The 19,222-nt window shown below is 40.3% G+C and overlaps 1 protein-coding gene and 1 non-coding gene across 2 annotated transcripts; one reads left to right on the top strand and one right to left on the bottom strand.

Moving 5' to 3' along the window:
• Positions 1–11,021: 11,021 nt before the first annotated feature.
• LOC119650683 (beclin-1-like protein) lies at positions 11,022–18,759 on the bottom strand. Its single transcript, XM_038053643.1, has 3 exons — positions 18,500–18,759; positions 11,290–12,337; positions 11,022–11,229 (listed from the first exon to the last, which is right to left on the bottom strand). The coding sequence occupies exons 1-3, from the start codon at positions 18,609–18,611 to the stop codon at positions 11,100–11,102; spliced, it is 1,290 nt and encodes a 429-aa protein (XP_037909571.1). The 5' UTR covers positions 18,612–18,759; the 3' UTR covers positions 11,022–11,099.
• Positions 18,760–19,017: 258 nt separating this feature from the next.
• Positions 19,018–19,099, top strand: Trnas-gcu. The gene has a single exon. It is a non-coding gene; the product is annotated as a tRNA-Ser (tRNA).
• Positions 19,100–19,222: the final 123 nt, after the last annotated feature.

Genomic DNA, 19,222 nt, shown 5'->3' on the forward strand with positions numbered 1-19,222 from the left:
AGGCATTTTAGTTTTCTTTTTAAGCTTTTTTTTAGTTATTTCTATATCAGTATCAATTACTGGAGATAGACACGTGTATACATATGTATGCTAATGAAGTTTGCGGGTAATGTTAAATACGATTGGCATTTGTGTACGTTAATATTAGCGATATTTAATTTACGGACATATATGCATAGTTTTGTGCACAGAACAAAGTAAAAATGCGTGAAGATACGCTCGATTAATTTAGATGCCTACATACATATATAAAAACCCATCAGTATACGGTAATATTCAATGTTTGTTTGTTTAGGATGAGCATAATATTGAATTGTACCAACTGGTCCTTCAGGTTGAGAGTTGGGTAGGGCTGACAACCCTACACGGAAAACAACTTGTTACGAAGCCACAAAAGGAGCCCCGGACTGGACTGGCAACACAACGACGAATGCGGCAACGTAAAAAGAAAAACGATTTGCGCATTTTCTCATGGATCGTGCGCTTCTTGTACAGAGATGGAGCTGCCAAGTAGCTAGCCGATACCGTGTCCCAATATAGGGCTGATGTAAGCGTTGAAGCAGAGCCACTACACCATATATTATAGTGGCCATCCAGTAAATCATGTGCCGGAGTAGGTTTCTTAGTCAGTCAAAAAACGAAACCAGCTGTTATCGGCTTTTAGAATTTAAAAATAGAAGCCTTATTAATGTTCACGCTCCTACAGAGGAGACTGTAAAGTCGGAGAAGGATACCTTCTACGAAGCAGTAGAAAATCATACTTGGGAATTTTAACAGCCAAGTAGGGACGGAGCTGTTATTCAGGCGATACGTTGGTTCCCATGGCTTACATCAAAATACAACAGACTGCGGATTATTCAATTAGCAGTATCACACGAAGTGGTTGGAAGTACCTGGTCTGCGCACAAACAAACGTGGGGGTGATACGGCCACAAAGATACTTGGCCCTAGTCGCAAGAAAAGTCTGAACGGCTGGTTTGACGATGAATGTAAGCCAACAACGGAACGGAAGAATATTGCATACGGGCACGCGCGGAGACTTACCACGTACTCCGGCGAGCGGGGAAGCTACTTGACAGACGGAAAAAGGAAACTGGGAAAACCAACAGGTCTGTGAACTCGAAAAGTAAAGGGAGCAACCGCAACAGGCGCAATCCATCGGTTTAAAAATCATACGTCACAAGGAGCTGAAGGAATTACAGCTGAGTCGGTTAAATATGGAGGCGACAAATTACACCACGCGGTTCATCAACTGATGCTCAAGGTATGGGATGACGACTGGCATCGAGGTATTACCTGTCCCATACATCAAAAGGGGAATATTACACAGTGCAGCAATTATAGAGTTGCTGAGTACCATCTATAAGATATTCTTCGCTATATTGCTAGGTCGGATAGCCCCATACGCCCAAAACATCATCGACCCATACTAAAGAGGCTTCCGTCCAGGCAAAACAACAACAAATCAGATTTTCTCTCTGCGGCAAGCCATGAAAAATGTTGGGATATGGACATCAGTTGCACTCTCTTTTCAGCGGTTTTAAGGTCGCCCTTGACAGCGTTGCCAGAGAATTCAGTATCCCGACGAAATTGTTAAGGCTGACCCTGACCAATGTGCGAGTCCAGATAAAAGCAGCAGGATCGGTCTCGAGAACATTCAACATCAACAACGGTCTAAGACAAGGGGATGCCCAATCATACGTTCTTTTTAACCTGGCCCTGGAGAAAGTGATGCTGAGCTAAATCCGAGGGGTATGATCCTCTTTAAGACCACCCAACTACTGGCCTATGCTGACGATATCGACATCATGGGAAGAACCACCCGAGACGTGCCTTCATCCAGATCGAGCATGCGGCGCGAGATCTTGGGCTGCACATCAATGAAGGCAAGACAAAATATATGGTGGCAACTTCAGCACCAAAAACCAACCAACTTACATCATCAAATCGCACTGGTCAAACGGGAAGAATAAAAATAGGAGACTACAACTTTAAGACCGTTGATAATTTCTCCTATCTAGGGTCGAAAATTACAACCGATAATAGCTATGACGATGAAATCCGCGCACGGTTGTTGGCAGCCAACAGAGCCTATTTCAGCTGTTTCTGTTGTGTGTGTTTCACTCGAAACTTTTCACCATAGGGTCAAAGCTTTTACTGTACAAGACAATGATCCTCGGAGACTTGGGTTCTTAGCAAGAAAAATTGCGAACTCTTGGCCACGTTCGAGAGAAGAATCCTCCGAAGAATTTTTGGCCTCCTTTATGAGGGTGGTCAAAGGGTAGTATAGGTCCCGGGGCGAAACGTGGATTGGTACCCATGATGGAGCATAAAACCTGGGAAATGCCTGCTGAACCAACACCAACAGCTCTACTACCAAACCCTATCTCCACCTCCACGTGGTGACCGCTGGGAGCTCTTTCTTGACGAAAAGCTGCAGACGGAGAAGGATGAAGGCAAGTCTCCCGCGCCTAAAAACGGGACAAATTGTACCAACTGGTCCTCCAGGTTGGGGGTTGGGTAGGACTGACAACCCTACACGGACTTGTTACGAAGCCACAACAGGAGCCTCGGATAGGACGGATTTTAAAACGACGGACCCGGCAACGACAAAGGAACAACGATTTGCGCATTTTCTCATGGAACGTGCGCTCCCTGTACAGAGATGAAGCTGATAAGCAGCTAGCCGATACCCTGTCCCAATATAGGGCTGATATAACAGCGTTGCAAGAGATGCGATGGACAGGGACCGGTTTCCTGGAGAAGAGCCACTACACCATATATTATAGCGGTCATCTAGTAAACCATGTGCTCGGAGTAGGTTTCTTAACCAGCCAAAAAATGAAACCTGCTGTTATCGGCTTTGAAAACATAAGCGAACGGCACTCTGCGTTTGCGAGGCAAGTTTGGAAATATAAGCCTCATAAACGTTCACGCCCCTACAGAGGAAACTGCAGAGTCGGAGAAGGATACCTTCTACGAGGCAGTAGAACGAACCCTAGAAGCCTGTCCCAGATATGATATCAACATCATACTTGGGGATTTTAACAGCCAAGTAGGGAAGGAGCCCGTATTCAGGCGATACGTTGGCTCCCATAGCTTACACGAAAAAACAAATGATAACGGACTACGGACTATTCAATTAGCAGGGTCACACGAAATGGTTGTTGGAAGTACCTGGTTTGCGCGGAAAGCAGTCCACAAACATACGTGGGCCTCTCCAGACGGGACCACTTTCTACCAAATTGACCACGTGTTGATCGAACGCCGCCACCTCTCAGCCTTGATGAATGTCAGAACATATAGGGGGGCCAATATAGACTCGGATCACTATCTCGTTGGCATGGTGCTCCGGGCTCGAATAACAATACCACCTAGAATCCCCTCTGACAATCAGGTGAGAGTGAACACTGAAGCCATCCACAACACAACCGTCCGCGACACCTATAAGAGGGAAATGGATGCCGCAATAACCGCAGTCAACAGAGGACCTGGAGATAAAGCATCAACAAATGATCTTCACAATCACCTGAAGAACGTTATCATAGATACGGCCACAAATATACTTGGCCCCAGCCGCAAAAGGAGTCGGAACGGCTGGTTTGACGATGAATGTAAGCTAGCAACGGAACGGAAGAATGCCGCATACCGAGTAATGTTGCATTCTCAAAGAACGCGGGCACGCGCAGAGACTTATCACGAACTCCGTCGAGCGGAGAAGCGACTTCACAGACGGAAAAAGGAAGCCTGGGAGAACCAACAAGTCTGTGAACTAGAAAAGTACAGGGAGCAACCGCACCAGGCGCGCAAGTTTTACCAACAAGTCAGCAGGATGAAGCCTTATACACCTCGATGCTCATCCTGCCGAGACAAGAGGGAAATCTGATTTCCGACAGAATAGGCATATTGGAGCGATGGGTTGAGTATTTTGATGAGCTACTGAACAACCAGAACATCGGCGAGTTGGTCGTCCCGCCAACTGAAGACGACGGACAAATACTGCCACCACCAAGTTTAGGAGAAACAGTCCATGCAATTCATCGGCTAAAAAATCATAAGTCGCCAGGAGCCGATGGAATTACAGCCGAATTGGTTAAATATGGAGGCGACCAGTTACACCAAGTGGTTCATCAACTTGTGCTCAAGGTATGGGACAGCGAATCAATGCCTGACGATTGGCAACGAGGCATAATCTGTCTCATACATAAAAAAGGAGATATCACACAGTGCAGCAATTATAGAGGTATCACGTTGCTGAGTACCATCTATAAGATATTCTCTTCTATCTTGCTAGGCCGGATAGCCCCATACGCCCAGAACATCATTGGCCCATACCAAAGAGACTTCACTCCAGGCAAATCAGCAACAGATCAGATTTTCTCTCTGCGGCAAGCGATGGAAAAACTGTTGGAATATGGACAACAGTTGCACCATCTGTTCATCGACTTTAAAGCCGCCTATGATAGCATAGCCAGGGTAAAACTGTACGCGGCCATGAGAGAATTCGGTATCCCGACGAAATTAATAAGACTGACTAGGCTGACCCTGACCAATGTGCGAGGCCAGATAAAAGCAGCAGGATCACTCTCAAGACCATTCGACATCAACAACGGTCTACGACAAGGGGATGCGCTATCATGCGTCCTCTTTAACCTGGCCCTCGAGAAAGTGATCCGTGATGCTGAGGTGAATGCAAGAGGTACGATCCTCTTCAAGTCCACCCAACTACTGGCCTATGCTGACGATATCGACATCATGGGAAGAACCACCCGAGACGTACAAACTGCCTTCATCCAAATCGAGCAGGCGGCGCGAGATCTTGGGCTGCACATCAATGAAGGCAAGACAAAATTTTTGGCCCCCTACATGAGGATGGACGATTCCGTAGCCTACACAATGACGAAATCTATGAGCGATACCATGACCGTCCGGTTGTGGATAAAATCCGGCTCAATAGGTTACGGTGGGCGGGTCACTTAATCCGTATGGATGAAGATGATCCCACCCGGAAAGTCTATAAGGGCAATATCTATGGTAGAAAAAGAAGACGAGGCAGACCCTGCCTAAGATGGAGCGATGGCGTAGGTCAGGACACCAGACAGCTTTTAGGGATATCGAATTGGTGGACCTCGGCGCAAAACCGGGATGTCTGGAGTTCCTTATTAAGGCAGGCCTAGACCGGATACCGGTTGTTGCGCCGTTGATGATGATGATGATATATGAGGGTGGACGATTCCGTAGCATATATAACGACGAAATCTATGAGCGATACCATGACCGTCAGGTTGTGGATAAAAGCCGGCTCAATAGGTTACGGTGGGGGGGTCACTTAATCCGCATGGATGAGTATGATCTAGCCCGGAAAGTCTATAGAAAAAGAAGACGAGGCAAACCCTGCCTGAGATGGAACGATGGCGTAGACCAAGACGCCAGATCGCTTGGTGGACGGCGCAAAACCGGGATGCCTGGAGTTCCTTTATAAGGCGGGTCTAGACCGGATACCGGTTGCTGCGCTATTGATGATAACATTTATGTCTAAATATGTATGTATCTATATATATATAACTTGGAGTTTGGCAATATATGAAGGAATATTTTGCACAGTTATGTACGACGTGCATAGTTGCTCACATAAGATGAACACACAATCTTTATACCCGAAGCGCCGAGTTTTAAATATTCTGACTTGTTCATTAGTTTTCATTGATTGAAATATTGATGCAAGAACGAAATATTTGCACAAAGTCCCAGTGGGATGCGTTGAATGGGTATGTGCGCAATAATTTTCTTTCACCGTATAAATTCTAGCGGAAGCGGGAGACGAATCTTCTTGGCTTCTCCCACTTACGTGTCTAATACGCTCCTTGCTATATCCGTAACGTTAGCTGCTGGCAAGTATGAACACTCGCATAGTGAATAGAGGTGGGTAGCTGATGTATGTAATATTACAAAAGTGATATCACCTAAAAGGGTGATATCTCATTACCATCACAGAGCGTGATCCAAACATAATCAAACATTACATCAGCTAACATTATCGTATTACCAAGCATTACTGCATTACAAAAGTGATTAAAACATCTCCTAACATTACCGCTCTTCGTAGTACAAGCCGCACCGGCAGCTGTCGATGCCAACGCTGAATATCGGGCTTGCTTTTATCTGGCTTAGCGTAGAAAACGATTTCGAATACATATAAATATGAGGGTGCATATTATTATTGTCTTAAGTATTTGATTTATGATGTTATGGTTTCGAATGAATGTCGGCTACCGGTTGATGTGTGTATGGCGTTCGTCTACGTCTTATTAAAAAAACTGTTGTTATTGTCATAAAAATGGATAAAAAGGAATTCCGGAGGTTTGTAAAACATTGTTTTTTTATTGGGAAAAATACTGTTGGAGACTCTCTCTCCCTCTATGGAGATTCTGCAGCAGAAAGGTCAACTATTATTGACCGGTATGCTAAATTTAATCGCGGCCATACAAACACCGATGGTACTGAGTGCTTTGATCAAACCGGTGGCTGTTTCGGAGAACAAAAAAGGTTCACAAAATAGTTCAGGAAGATAAAAAAATGAAGTTGCGTGAGATAGTTAACACCTTAACACTAAACTGGTTTCGTGGAGTCCAAGTGGAGCTTGTGGTAAGTTTTTCTCTCTATTAAGTCAGAGATTAAGTAATAAATGAATATACGATATCATAAGCGGTTTATGGTAAATGTTAACAAAAATTTTATTTGTATGAAACACTATTTATTTGCTTTTTTCAATTAGAGTCATTTCGGACCCCCAGTCCAGCAATGTAATTAAAAACGACGAGTCGACGATTCATAGCATTGTTTGGAGATATTCAAGTGAAAACAGGATTTTTTACATAGGTATATGACGACGGATGAAACATGGATTCACAACTACACATCTGAAATAAAATGAATGGACAGCAGCCAGTGAAAGCCGTCCAAAGCGAACAAAACAGCAATAATTGGGGGGCAATGTTATGGCATCCATATTTTGTTCATTGACTATCGTCGCAAAGGTAAAGCTACAAATATAGAATATTACATACTCGTATATTACTTTCCGATATCACTCGCGAGCCTCGCGGTGTACACGAACGACGAGCGCGATCAAAGTCGTTCCCTTTGGCTTGTGAGCGTTTACCTGTCAAAGTAAAATTTTGAGGAGGTAATTATTTAGGAAATACTTTATGTAATTGTATGTATTGTACGCAATGGGATTTAATGGACTATTCTGTTTGTTCCTCAGCTGATTCGACATTTCGTCGATTGCAGTTCGACGCAAACCTGAAACAATACCCCTTGCGTGCGCATTGCGATCCTCGTGAGTGATATCGGCAAGAAATAAAACAAGTCAGGATACCGGAAGTTGTGCGCGTCGGGTATAAGGGTTTAGTCTTTATCTTATATGAGAAACTCGAACTCGAAACACGATTTTACATTTGTACATAGCTAAGAATACAAAATATTCCGTCATATTTTGCCAAACTCCAATATACACATATGTACATGTTACGAGAAGTCGGCTAACTTTCTCTAACAATTGCTGTTCGTCTCATTGTTGGTTATCTCCAAGTGTCGATAATCCTGAAGGATGAAAAAAGAAAGAGCCCAACCACGAGAGGAAGATTGGAACTAACCCTTTTTGTAACTAGTTCCAACGATGTGTTTTAAAAGATTTTGATTCTTTTAAGTAATTACTCTTTTATTTGTTAATTAATAATCACGAAGAGTACTTAATTATGAAAAGCACCTAATTACGAAAAGCACTTAATTGCGGAACATAAGAATCTAGACACTTATGTGTCTGACAAAGCTATTGACGGACTGAACTACTGAGCACTCAAGAAACAATACACCTTACTTTTATTAAGGTAAACTGATGACGAAGCGTCTGCAGAAATTCAGAAAAGCGGAATTTTGCTTTGAAGACAAATTCTATTGAGTGCAATTCCGCAGCAACAACAGTTTTTACATTCTGGAAATTTAAAATCGTTGCGCGGGTTACTTGAGGATGAGGATGATCCCACCCGGAAAGTCTATAAGGGTAATATCTACGGTAGCAAAAGAAGACGAGGCAGACCCTGCCTAAGATGGAGCGATTGCGTAAGTCAGAACGCCAGACAGCTTTTAGGGATATCGAATTGGTAAACCTCGGCGCAAAACCGGGATGTCTGGAGTTCCTTATTAAGGCAGGCCTAGATCGGATACCGATTGTTGCGCCGTTGATGATGATGATGAACATACCTGTGTTCGTTCTAAATCAACAAACATTTTCTATTATCGCATTACGTTGCATACATATATATGTGCGCATGAAAATAGATATAACACATATCCACACATTTCCACTTTACTTCGTCTAAAAGCATACATACATATATATGTTATGTACGCAAGTTAAAAGCCAATGGTAACCAGGTTCACACATATTTATTATATTGGTTACTACCCGCAAGCTTTATTAGCACATACATATATATACACATGTCTACCTCGAGTAACTGACACTGATATGCAAATAACTATAAAAAGCCCAATATCAACATTAAAACGTCCCCGATAGACCTGACCGTTCATATAAGTCCACTTTATATGATAATGAGGTGTTAGGGTGCAACAAATTTATCTGAAATGCGAAATGTTGACCTTCTATAACTTTATTAATAATAGTTGAATTGCCTTTAAACTTTTCACAATTATCTCCTATATTATCGCCTATGCTGATGTCAAGTGTGCGTCTAGGATGAACTTAAGAGGGTTTTCTGGTACATTTCTAGAACATATTAATATACTATTAACTTTATTTGAGCAGATATCGGAACGGAATGTATTTTGAGGCCTAGATTTCATTCGCTGTAATTTTTTTTTCAGATTTTTTGTTTGGTTATTTTTTGAGAACGAGAACTGTTTCACTTTTTTGGCAATACACGCTGCATGTAAGGGAACACAGACCACATATTCTCACCGAATTTCGTGACAATCGGTTCAGCGGTTTCCGAGTAAATTGGGTGTGACAGACATACATTGAATCGATGAAAACGATGGGGAAAATGAACCAATTATACTCCATACTCTCCAGATCTGCCGTTCAGCGATTAATGGTTTTTTTGCAGACCTCAAAAAAATGCTCCAGGGAAAGAAATTTTGCTCAGATGAAGAAGCCTTTGCCGAAAGTGAGTCCTATTTTAAGATATGTATCATTCTTGAATGAGAATTTGTTGAGGAATAAAGTGGTGGTGTTTTGCGTTTTGAAGTTATCAAGCCTGGCTTGAAATCTCTTCGCAAATAGAGCTGAAATGGTGCAGAGAGGGAGGCGTTTCCCACCTTTTGCAAATATGCTATCTTATAATCCGGCCAATGTGGAAAAATCGGACATGTTGTTCCGTGTATCGTACCCTTCTCTCCAAACTTATGTTTATTCATCTTATGTTTTATATATATATTCTATATAGAGACACCGTATGAAGAGGAAACAATATTGTGATAAAATTGAAACGAGCTTTTCTCAAAACAACGTTTTTCGAATTGCCGTGAAAGTTAAAAAAACAAAACCAATTTCTTTGAAATTTAAATATGCTTCCTATTTGATATCGAAGTATCTAGTGGTGTAGGATATATATTGCACCCTCGATCCTTAAATGGAGTATAGCACGTCAGCTATGCCTACTTGCCATCGTTGTCGATGTTCTCCTTCATTTTAAAGCGACTTACTCGTTGACCACTACGAGATAGTGCACTCCATTGAATGGTATGCTGCCTTTCCATGTGTGACCTTCATTACCACTGAGCTTTCTGATCAATTTTATTTTGGTGTTGGGATAGCTTCATTTCCAGATTTTGGATGAAATTCTCGAGGCGGAGCATCAACGTTAAAGTACGTCACATTGTGACCCCCCATATTTCAGTCTCCATCCTGTTTACTCCTTTGTGGAGTATAGGGTATCCATACAGTCTGGATTTCAGAGTTCCCTTCACAACTCTAGACGATTCCTGTTGTTCTTTGGATATTTTACTCTTTCACTAAGCAGCAGTTCTACTTCCTTGCTGCCTTCAGCCCTTTCGATTTCAATAGCATTGACAATTTCTGCTAGGATATTATTCCTTCGGTTTCTCTGTATTAACGTGCACTGGGATTTTACCGAAATTATATTTTATGATCATCGCCTGCGACGATTGGTCATCGGCCTCGACTATGAACAACTAGCCTGTGCAATTCTTGCATCTGCACACTCTCCAAATATGCGTAACCTTCATTTCATACTAGGAACATGCACGGCATGTCCTCATCACAACTCACCGATTGATAAGGAAATTAACGTTCTTCTTATTAATGCAGCGAACGACGATATCAGTTTTTGGCAACTTTCACATTTCCAATGAGTGTTAGCTAGATTAACAGCAATCTCACCCCATCGAGGATCTTGGGATGTAGTGGTTTCTTCTCATCTATTCTCAAATCATAATCTCAGGGTGCTCATTTTAAGGTTGAGACTGCTTTCTAGATTCTGTGTTTGGCGGCCACGTGAGTACAAGATTAGATTTTTGTCTGCTCCTTGTAGTCTAGCCTAAAATTGACAAACCGGCTTCTTAATAGTTTTGTACTGATGGAGGGGGTAAGTCGCTCCCGAAGTAGATATTTACATTTAAAACTAAAAATTATAGCTTGGAGGAAGCTGACTCTGGTCTATAAACGTGACTAGGATTCGACTCTTTTCTTACGGAAGCAGTTCAATGTTTCAATGATGATTTAGTTTGCATTCCAGTCAAATATTTCATATTTGATTTAAGAAGCTTGCAATGTGTTTAATCATTTCGTTAAACCTGTGACTCACATGATAATTTCACCAGCAGAATGTTACTAAAGGAATTAGTAATTAACGGAAACTGCTTCTTAATACTGAATGCGCTATTGCTGCGGCGAAGAACACGTTAAACAATACACAAAAATATTTATCTAAATTCAATATAATTATGTATTATTGTATTCAAATAGATTATAGCCCATGCAAATATCATACGTTTATCTTCATCCATACAACAATAAAGTAAACCTTATATTCTAAAATATCCACAAAAAATCACTGCACAGTCTGCAAATCAGCCTTCTCATCCGTAAATTGTGACGACACCCAAGCGAGGCCCCATTTTAAATTTGTTAGCATAAATTTCAAAGCTTTTGTCCACTGCTCTTCGGAATTGAATTGTATCCTGAAATGTAAATCCCGTTATAAAAACAATATACGTTTTACTTGAATATACTGTACTTACTTGATTGAGTACGAATTCCCGGTCGATGAGTCTTCAATTTTTCCTTTTTCCATCTTATATGGTAAACAAAATCCAGAATCTCCTTTCTCTATTTCCTCTTTAAATTGTGTTAAGCAATCAAGAAATGCAACCATTGCAGCATCAAATTTTGTATCCCAGAAAAATTTAAATCCACCCGTACCATATAAAGGTAACTCCTTATTATCGCTCAGTGATTCAATATAGGAATGGTTGCCGAAAGGTACCAGTCGATAGCGTTTGAAAGTCAAACCTACCTTCCGCGCAAGTGCTGAAAGCAATAGAGCCGTCTGACCCCATGCTGCATTGATTTCCGACCAATCCACTTGCGCGGAGGGTAATCGACCCAATCGAAAGTTATTGATTGTCCCAAAATGACCCGCATGCCATATATGAAACGTCACATTGAAAACATTCACTTTTTCTAGCTTCTCTAGCTGTCCTTGCGAATATGCAATTCGAAACTCGAGACTCCGATAATCATCTTCTGTGGTCATGAGCTCACGTCTGTGTTTTGTATATTCACGCCAATACCGTTCTTCTTGAATTTCAAGACGTGCTCGCTCTTCCTCTTGTAACTTTATTGCTGATTTCACTTCCGATTCGTTTATCTGCAGAATGGATAACTCATCAATAAGTTTTTTCTCTTTTTCATTTAAGTCGTGCAGTTCCTTTTCCAAAACTTCTATGTTTGGATTATCATCAGTCATTTCTAATTTCTTCAGATAATTGTTGTAATCCGTCCATTCTTCTTCGGCTGTTTTTAGTTGACGATCTAATAGTTCAAGGAGCGAATCTGTACATTCATCACATAAGGGATGGTCGATTTCGGAATTAGATGATAAAAAATCATAGAGTTCAGCGCGCACGCGTAAAGTTGTTCCTAACGTAGTATTTTCTCGTCCATCGGAAACAAGCATGAATCCAGCTGTACCATTCATTGACTCCAGCATGCGAAACGGTGGTACGAAATGATCGAAACTTGTGGCGGTGGAATCGATTTCATTTGATGTATTTGAATATATTGGAACTGAAATGGAAAAAGAGTTATGCAATAACGTGACATTTCAAGTGAAATTGTAATTTCCAAGCCCTTTCATTTTCTGTTGTTGGCCTTCTTCAACCCGTCCCGAATCGATACTAACATTTTTGGTGCCAAGCAAGAATGTAAAACAGAGCAAGCCACAACAGTGTTGCTTTCACTTGCATAAATTAATTGAGATGACTTCACCAAGGGGAAAAAATAAACATCAGAATATCGGATCTTGGTGACGGGTATTAAGTTGTCTTATATCAGGGTAGTCTAGGGAAATAATACAAGAGACATTTCATCAAGGTGAAATAGACTAGAAAATTGGCAAAGAAACAGGTATCAAAATCTTTTAGGATCTCAGCCAACCTAATCATAAATAGGAACCTTCGAATAGATTTCAATTTTTAACACTGATAAATAAAACATAATCGCATCCATTGGCAAGAGTAACCCATCTTAGCGTCTTATTTCTTGTTGCCATATATCCCAATAATTGAATCTCTTATGTCTATATAGACTTAAGCACCAATTTGAAAAGCAATGATCGTAGAAAGTGATGATGTTTTTGTGGATCATCTAGAGAAAATGCTCGAACTTAAGCCTGAGTTGTTGATTTCTTGTGTTCTATTTGCTGCTTCAAGGTGAGCCTTTTATTGAGGTGCTTTTCAATTATTCAACGTCATTTGATTAGGGTATGGCGATGTGATTGATTTTCGGTTTAGGACTATGTTTACCCAAAGTAAAAGTTATTTCTATCGGCTAAAGAGTAGAATAGCGCACAGGCCGAGAGCGTTGATTAATATCTACGATGGGGCGCAAAACCTGGAAGACACCTGTTGAGCCAACACCGATATCTTTATGTCCTCTTCTGTGGTGGCAACTAGAAGTTCTTTCTTAAAAAAAAATGTAGACGGGGAAAGATGAAGGCCAGTCTCCCGCGCCTAAAAACGGAACAAACAGTGCCAACTAGTCCTCCAGTTTGGGGGTTGGGTAGATTCACAACCCTACACGGAAAACGATCTGTTACCTCGCAGTGGACTGACAACACAACGACGGGCTCGACAAAAGGAAGAGCGAACAAGTTGTGTATTTTCTCATGGGAGATGCGCTCCTTGTACACATCGAAAGCTGCACAGAAGCTAACCAATATCCTATCCTAATATAAGTTGATGTTAATGCTTTGAACAGGGACAGTTTTTTTCGGAAAAAAACCCCTACACCATCTTTTACAATGGTCATTCAGTGAACCATGTGCTGGGGAATTACTTTTCTAGTCAGCGAAAAACTGAAGCCTGCTGCTATTGGTTTGAAAATATAAGTGAACGGCTGTGCACTTTGCGCTTGTGAGGCAAATTTCGAAACATAAGACTCATTAATGTGCACACATTCAAAATCACACTTGGAGATTTCAACAGTCATATAGGGACGAAGTCCGTATAAAGGCGATGCGTCTGCTCCCATAGCCTGCATAAAATGTGAGACGAAATGGTTGTCAGAACATATAGAAAGGTCACTATTTTGAAGCGATTTCACAGAGAGGAAAGGGAGCAACCGCATCAGGCGTGGGATTTTACCAACAAGTCAGAAGGATGAAGTCATATACACTCCGATAAAATCGATGTTCCATACTTCAGATAATGCAAGTATTACTAGAAACATTGGCGTACGATTGGGGCTACTTGCTTTCTTCTCACAAAAGCGTGTCAGGTGAAAAAATACACTTTTCAAAGAAGATTTTTCATCAATAGTGAACTGTGAAAAACTGGAGCCATTCCTACATATAGAGCTTCCTTATAACTTAAACAAGTAGGCTGTTTTTGGTGACGCGTCTTAACGAAACCCTTTTGAATCAACACTAAAAATTTCGCACAAAGTCTTAAAAACAGGATGATAGAACGCCAGTAGAATCGTATTTGTACATAGTATTACCGCTTTTATAGTGAGAATCATCAAGTTCTTAAAAATACTCATTTACAGCACTGATAACTTTTTACCTCCGTGCCTTTTTGAAGTAAGAAAAGAAATTATGGTCCCTCGAGACTAAATCCAATGAGTATGCTGTATGGCATGAAAATGGACGGGTGCGTTGTAATGGGGAAACCATAGTTTTTTCTTCGCCAGATGCGTTTTTTCGCACTTCACTCTTCAAATGCTGCAATAACCTTTCCTAGTATTTATCAGTGATAGCTGTATACTTCTGAAGCTAATTCCTTTTGTGTTCTAAAAAGAAGACTTTTATAGCGTGCACGAAGCGACCATTCTAGGTTTTGTGTAAAAACAATTATAAGGTGAAATACGGTATGAACAAAATGTGTACAATTCAATATGGAATGAAGTATATACCTTGAATATTTAAACCTTATGTTAAATATGAACGACATTGTAGCAAGTCGAAAATATAATTACGACAGATCAATTTTTCGCATGAGGTTATCATGGAAAGTGGAATTTAGGAATGGGTTTCTTGAGTTTATAGTACGAATTACAGGTAAGTGCTGACTTTAGGAGTGTGTTTATGCAGACAGAGGTAGGAATATGTTAGCTTTTCATATTTTCATATTATCGTTTTCCAAGACTTCTTTCTAATTTCTGAATGTCAAATACCAGCAAATAGAAATCACAATATACTAGGAAAACTTTAGTTTGCCTAAATTCATTCTCCAATCACTTTGAATGTGTTTTATTGTTTTAAATTGATTTTTAAGGTTTTGTGTGAAACAGAGGACATTTTCACACGCATGCATGCACGCAAATCCGCGTATCAAAACGTCATAGTTACTTATTAATTTCGTTCGAATTTACTGTAACTGAAGCTATGCAAATGGGTTGCTGAGGTCATAATTAAGGAGAATAATTGACATTCACCTGAAATATTAAAGTTCCATTAATGAAGAATTTACTTGCCCCCAGTCCTTTTTAAGGTTTCGTATAAAACACTTATATGGAATCTAAGCCTCAAAATATGTCCCATTCCGATATCTCCTCAAATAAACTTACTAATAGGATGTTACCAACTTTTAGAAATTGACAGGAAAACCTCAATTAAGTTCATCCTAAGAGTAAAAAATGCACGGGCATAGAGGACATTGTCACGCATATGCATACCAAGTTTCATCGATTAGTCTCAAAGTTATAGTAGTGTCAGAGTTATAGAAGTTCAAACTTATCAATTTCCTAAGCCATGCAAATAAGATGCTGACGTCATAATTAACATTCGAGTGAAAAGTTCAAATTCCATTCATGAAGAATCCACCACTACTCCCGAGCCTTTTTAAGGTTTTGTTTGCAAAACTAGGGGGAGGTTCTCATACATGCAAAAGGGGGGTGTAAAAATTTTTTTCACCGAATAGAGTCATGTTAGGTATCAAATGAAAGGTCTCGACTAGTACTTTTCAAAGCCGGTCTTAGTTTTGAGATTCGTTAGAAAGGTGTGATGATTTCTTTAACGGACCCATTCTCAGAAACTACCCAACCGAAAAATTTGAAAAAAATCATGAAGCTGCCTCTATATGGTGGCCAGGCCTCAAAATACTCTCCATATCGATATCTGTTCAAATTAAGTTAATAATAGTATATTACCATATTTTTGATAAAATTGGGCAAAACCCCCCTAAGTTTATCCCAGAGTTATAAAAGTTGGTAGTAGTATAAAATATAATATGAAGCATATTATCCCCAAGTTTGATCAAAATCATACCATTAGTAATAAAGTTACAGTATCTCAAAGTTGTCTTTATCGTGAAAATTTACAACCCGAAGTACTAAATCTGACATGCTAAATGCTTATACATAACGGGCTACATACGAATGGAATGGTTCTACACTCAAATATACTCACAGAAGAAGCAAACAAAACCTTTCATACCTGGAGCGCCCAGCTCCGGTTTCCCGCCTTGTTTAAGGTTTTGTGTGAAGCACAAAATCGAATCGAAGTCTGTTTGTTTGTCACGCTCGATTTATTCGGAAACGGCTGGACCCATTGTCATGACAGTTGGTGAGAACGTGTGGTCTGTGGATCCCTTCATATACAGCAAGTGGCCCCATTTTGTGTTGAGTCTAAGGGAGGGCTTCCCATGCATGCAAATTCCAAACTATTATTAACAAAATGATAGAAGGTGAAAATTCGCCATTTTTTGTTAATTTCGTGCATTCTACAACGTGTATGACGTCATCACCTCATATCAATTCGGCAATACCTCAACAAAGTGAGTTCTTATGAATGGGAGGTCGCAGAGAAATACTTTGTTGGAGTTTTTTACTCATTTGTATATTAATATCAATTACTCGAGACAGACATATGTATGTATTTATATGTACATGTATGCTAATGAAGCGTTGGGGTAGTGCCTAATTCAGAGAGATATATTTATACATTTAACCAACGATATGCAATATACGTACTGTATATGTCATGTATGTATGCTTTCGTGCATGAAGTAACTCGGAAATATGTGAGTCAAAACGAGTCGACCCACCGATAAGAGTCACATTTCCCATCACCAAAGAGGGGAGAAACAATTTTTTTCACAGAATATCATGAATGGGCTCGATTAGTACTTTTCGAAAATTATCTTATTTTTATATTGGGTGAAATGTAGGGAAGTAAGGACTCAAAATGTATGCCCCAAAAAATGAAACAGGTCTCGTTCTCAGCACCTATACAACTGAAAAATCTGAAAAAATTCACTTTATTGCATCTATACAAAATCTGGACTTTAAATCCCACTCCAATATTTGATCAAATAAAGTTAATAATGGCATATTACCATATTTTAGAATTTACCCAAAACCCCTCTTAAGTCCATTTTTAACGAAGTTATAGAAGATTAAATTTGTGCATTTCACATGAGTTTGTTGCATTCTAACGTATATGACGTCGTTACTATATAAAGTGAACTCATGTGAACGGTAGAGTTGCAGTTTGGAGACATCTCAAGGAATATTTTGAATTTTTAGCTGAAAACCTGCATAGAAAGTCTTTCAAAAAACGTCTATTCCGACTTCGTCGCAAATTAAAATTCTTTTACAATAATGTTTGTTTGACATCACAAATTTGTTTGGCGCTCTCGCGTCTAAAGGTTTTTTCCAATAATGTCGAAAAGAGCCCGATTTCCAATTTTTTTTTCATTCATTTCAAACATTGGAAAATAATACATTATCAAAGTTGTAGCTACCAGTTAAGCAGATTATTCTGTTGAAAAAATGCCATAATAAACATTTGTATTTCATCATTTCATTTAATTTAAAAATTTTCAAAAGGATTTTATGGATTATAGTGGATACCAGTCGACTCAGTTGTGAATGAGTACCTGAGTCAAATCAGGGTAATAATGTCGGGCGAGCGTAATGCTGACCACATTGCCTCCTACAGTGTTCTGTAGTGTACCGTTACGGTCTTGAATGAAATGCTCTAACACGCTTTAAGGCCCTGATCCAATATGGATTGTTGTGCCAACGATTATTATTATATAATAGTGGATGAACTAATAATCTTCCTGCATGTCTAAGAGGACGCTGGTGGCAACAGCCTACACTACGCTTCTAGCAACAGGATACTAATGTCCGAAAAGTTCTTCCAAAAGGTTTTTGAGAATCTCCCGATAAATACTAACGGGGAGCTTCCTGAGGTTCACAAAAAAAAACTGTATGAACTCAAAACCCCATTCCTTCTTGGTCACCTATCAAAAGAGACCAAATATTTTGGAGTAATTCTGGATACGAGTCGGAAAGAAATCGGAATAAACAGTTGAACGTAATAAACAAAGGCAAGCAGACACTTTCCACTCCACTAGAAAAAAGGCTATGGGTAAAGCATAGGTGATGAAACTACACATGGTCTTTTGGATATACCAAGTTATGGTGAAGCCCTTGCTTACTTGTGAAGCTCTATGGTATGGTGACCAAGTGTGGACCTCGTGGTAAAGGGAAAGGCTAGTCCTGCAGTGCACAGGCTCCAAGTAAATGACATGTGCGCACATCTAGACAAAATTCTATGTGAAAACCTGAGTAACTTGCAGCTTGACTGAAAGAATTGAGGTTTGCAGCAGAACGTTCTTATACATGATTGCAGGTTTTCCCACATCATGGGAAGCTGCCGCCGGTTGCAGCCCCAGTGAATTACTTTTTCCAATCCGAATAGAATGCGTTTGGTTTACTTACGCGCTAATTCCGCCATTGCATGAACGCTGATGTTATCGAAGCTTTCATCCATAGTAATTGGCTGCAAACATCGTTGGCAAGCGAACTGCACATTTATACTTTCGTCCACCATCGTTGAAACTATGAACTTGTTCGAATATTGCAAACAAAACAGATTTTCCCCAAGAACAAAGTATTCCCTCTCACAGTGACAGCTGATCAAATAGTAAACATTTCAGCTCTGTCTGCTGCTTTTCTGTTCAAGGAACAGCTGATTGCTTTTGGGGCGTGCTGAGGAGCCCAACACTATGACATCTGGCGGCAGTTGAGGATATTATTTGTGATTGGTTACTTTCACTGGTGTTTTTGGCAGGTTTATTGCTTGTTGGTGCTCCGTTGTATTCTGGGCGTAAACATTGCAATCAGTTGGGTTGTTTACTTAACTGTAGAGCAGATTAGCGAGTTTATATAAAGTAAGGGCAATGATAAGTTATGCGGTGTTGGATGGAGTAGTAATGACAAGAACGACGGGCATCGGTGACGAGGTGGCCGAGTGGTTAAGGCGTTGGACTGCTAATCCAATGTGCTCTGCACGCGTGGGTTCGAATCCCATCCTCGTCGGCTCACTTTTTGAAAGCTGTAACCTATTCTATTTACTTTTCTTTACCCATTTTCATATAGAAAACGAATCGAGATACTTCAAGCGCCCGAAAACTCCGGTTAAAATCCGCGAAATATTCAATG

The sequence above is a fragment of the Hermetia illucens genome, chromosome 3 (genome assembly GCF_905115235.1).
Source record: "Hermetia illucens chromosome 3, iHerIll2.2.curated.20191125, whole genome shotgun sequence".
Lineage (NCBI taxonomy): Eukaryota > Metazoa > Arthropoda > Insecta > Diptera > Stratiomyidae > Hermetia > Hermetia illucens.

Coding starts and splice junctions, on each gene's coding strand:
- LOC119650683 (XM_038053643.1), bottom strand. CDS start 18,611: ATGGTGGACGAAAGTATAAATGTGCAGTTCGCTTGCCAACGATGTTTG. Junction 12,338..18,499: donor TGCAATGGCGGAATTAGCGC/GTAAGTAAACCA, acceptor TTTCCATTTCAG/TTCCAATATATTCAAATACA. Junction 11,230..11,289: donor GGGAATTCGTACTCAATCAA/GTAAGTACAGTA, acceptor TTTACATTTCAG/GATACAATTCAATTCCGAAG.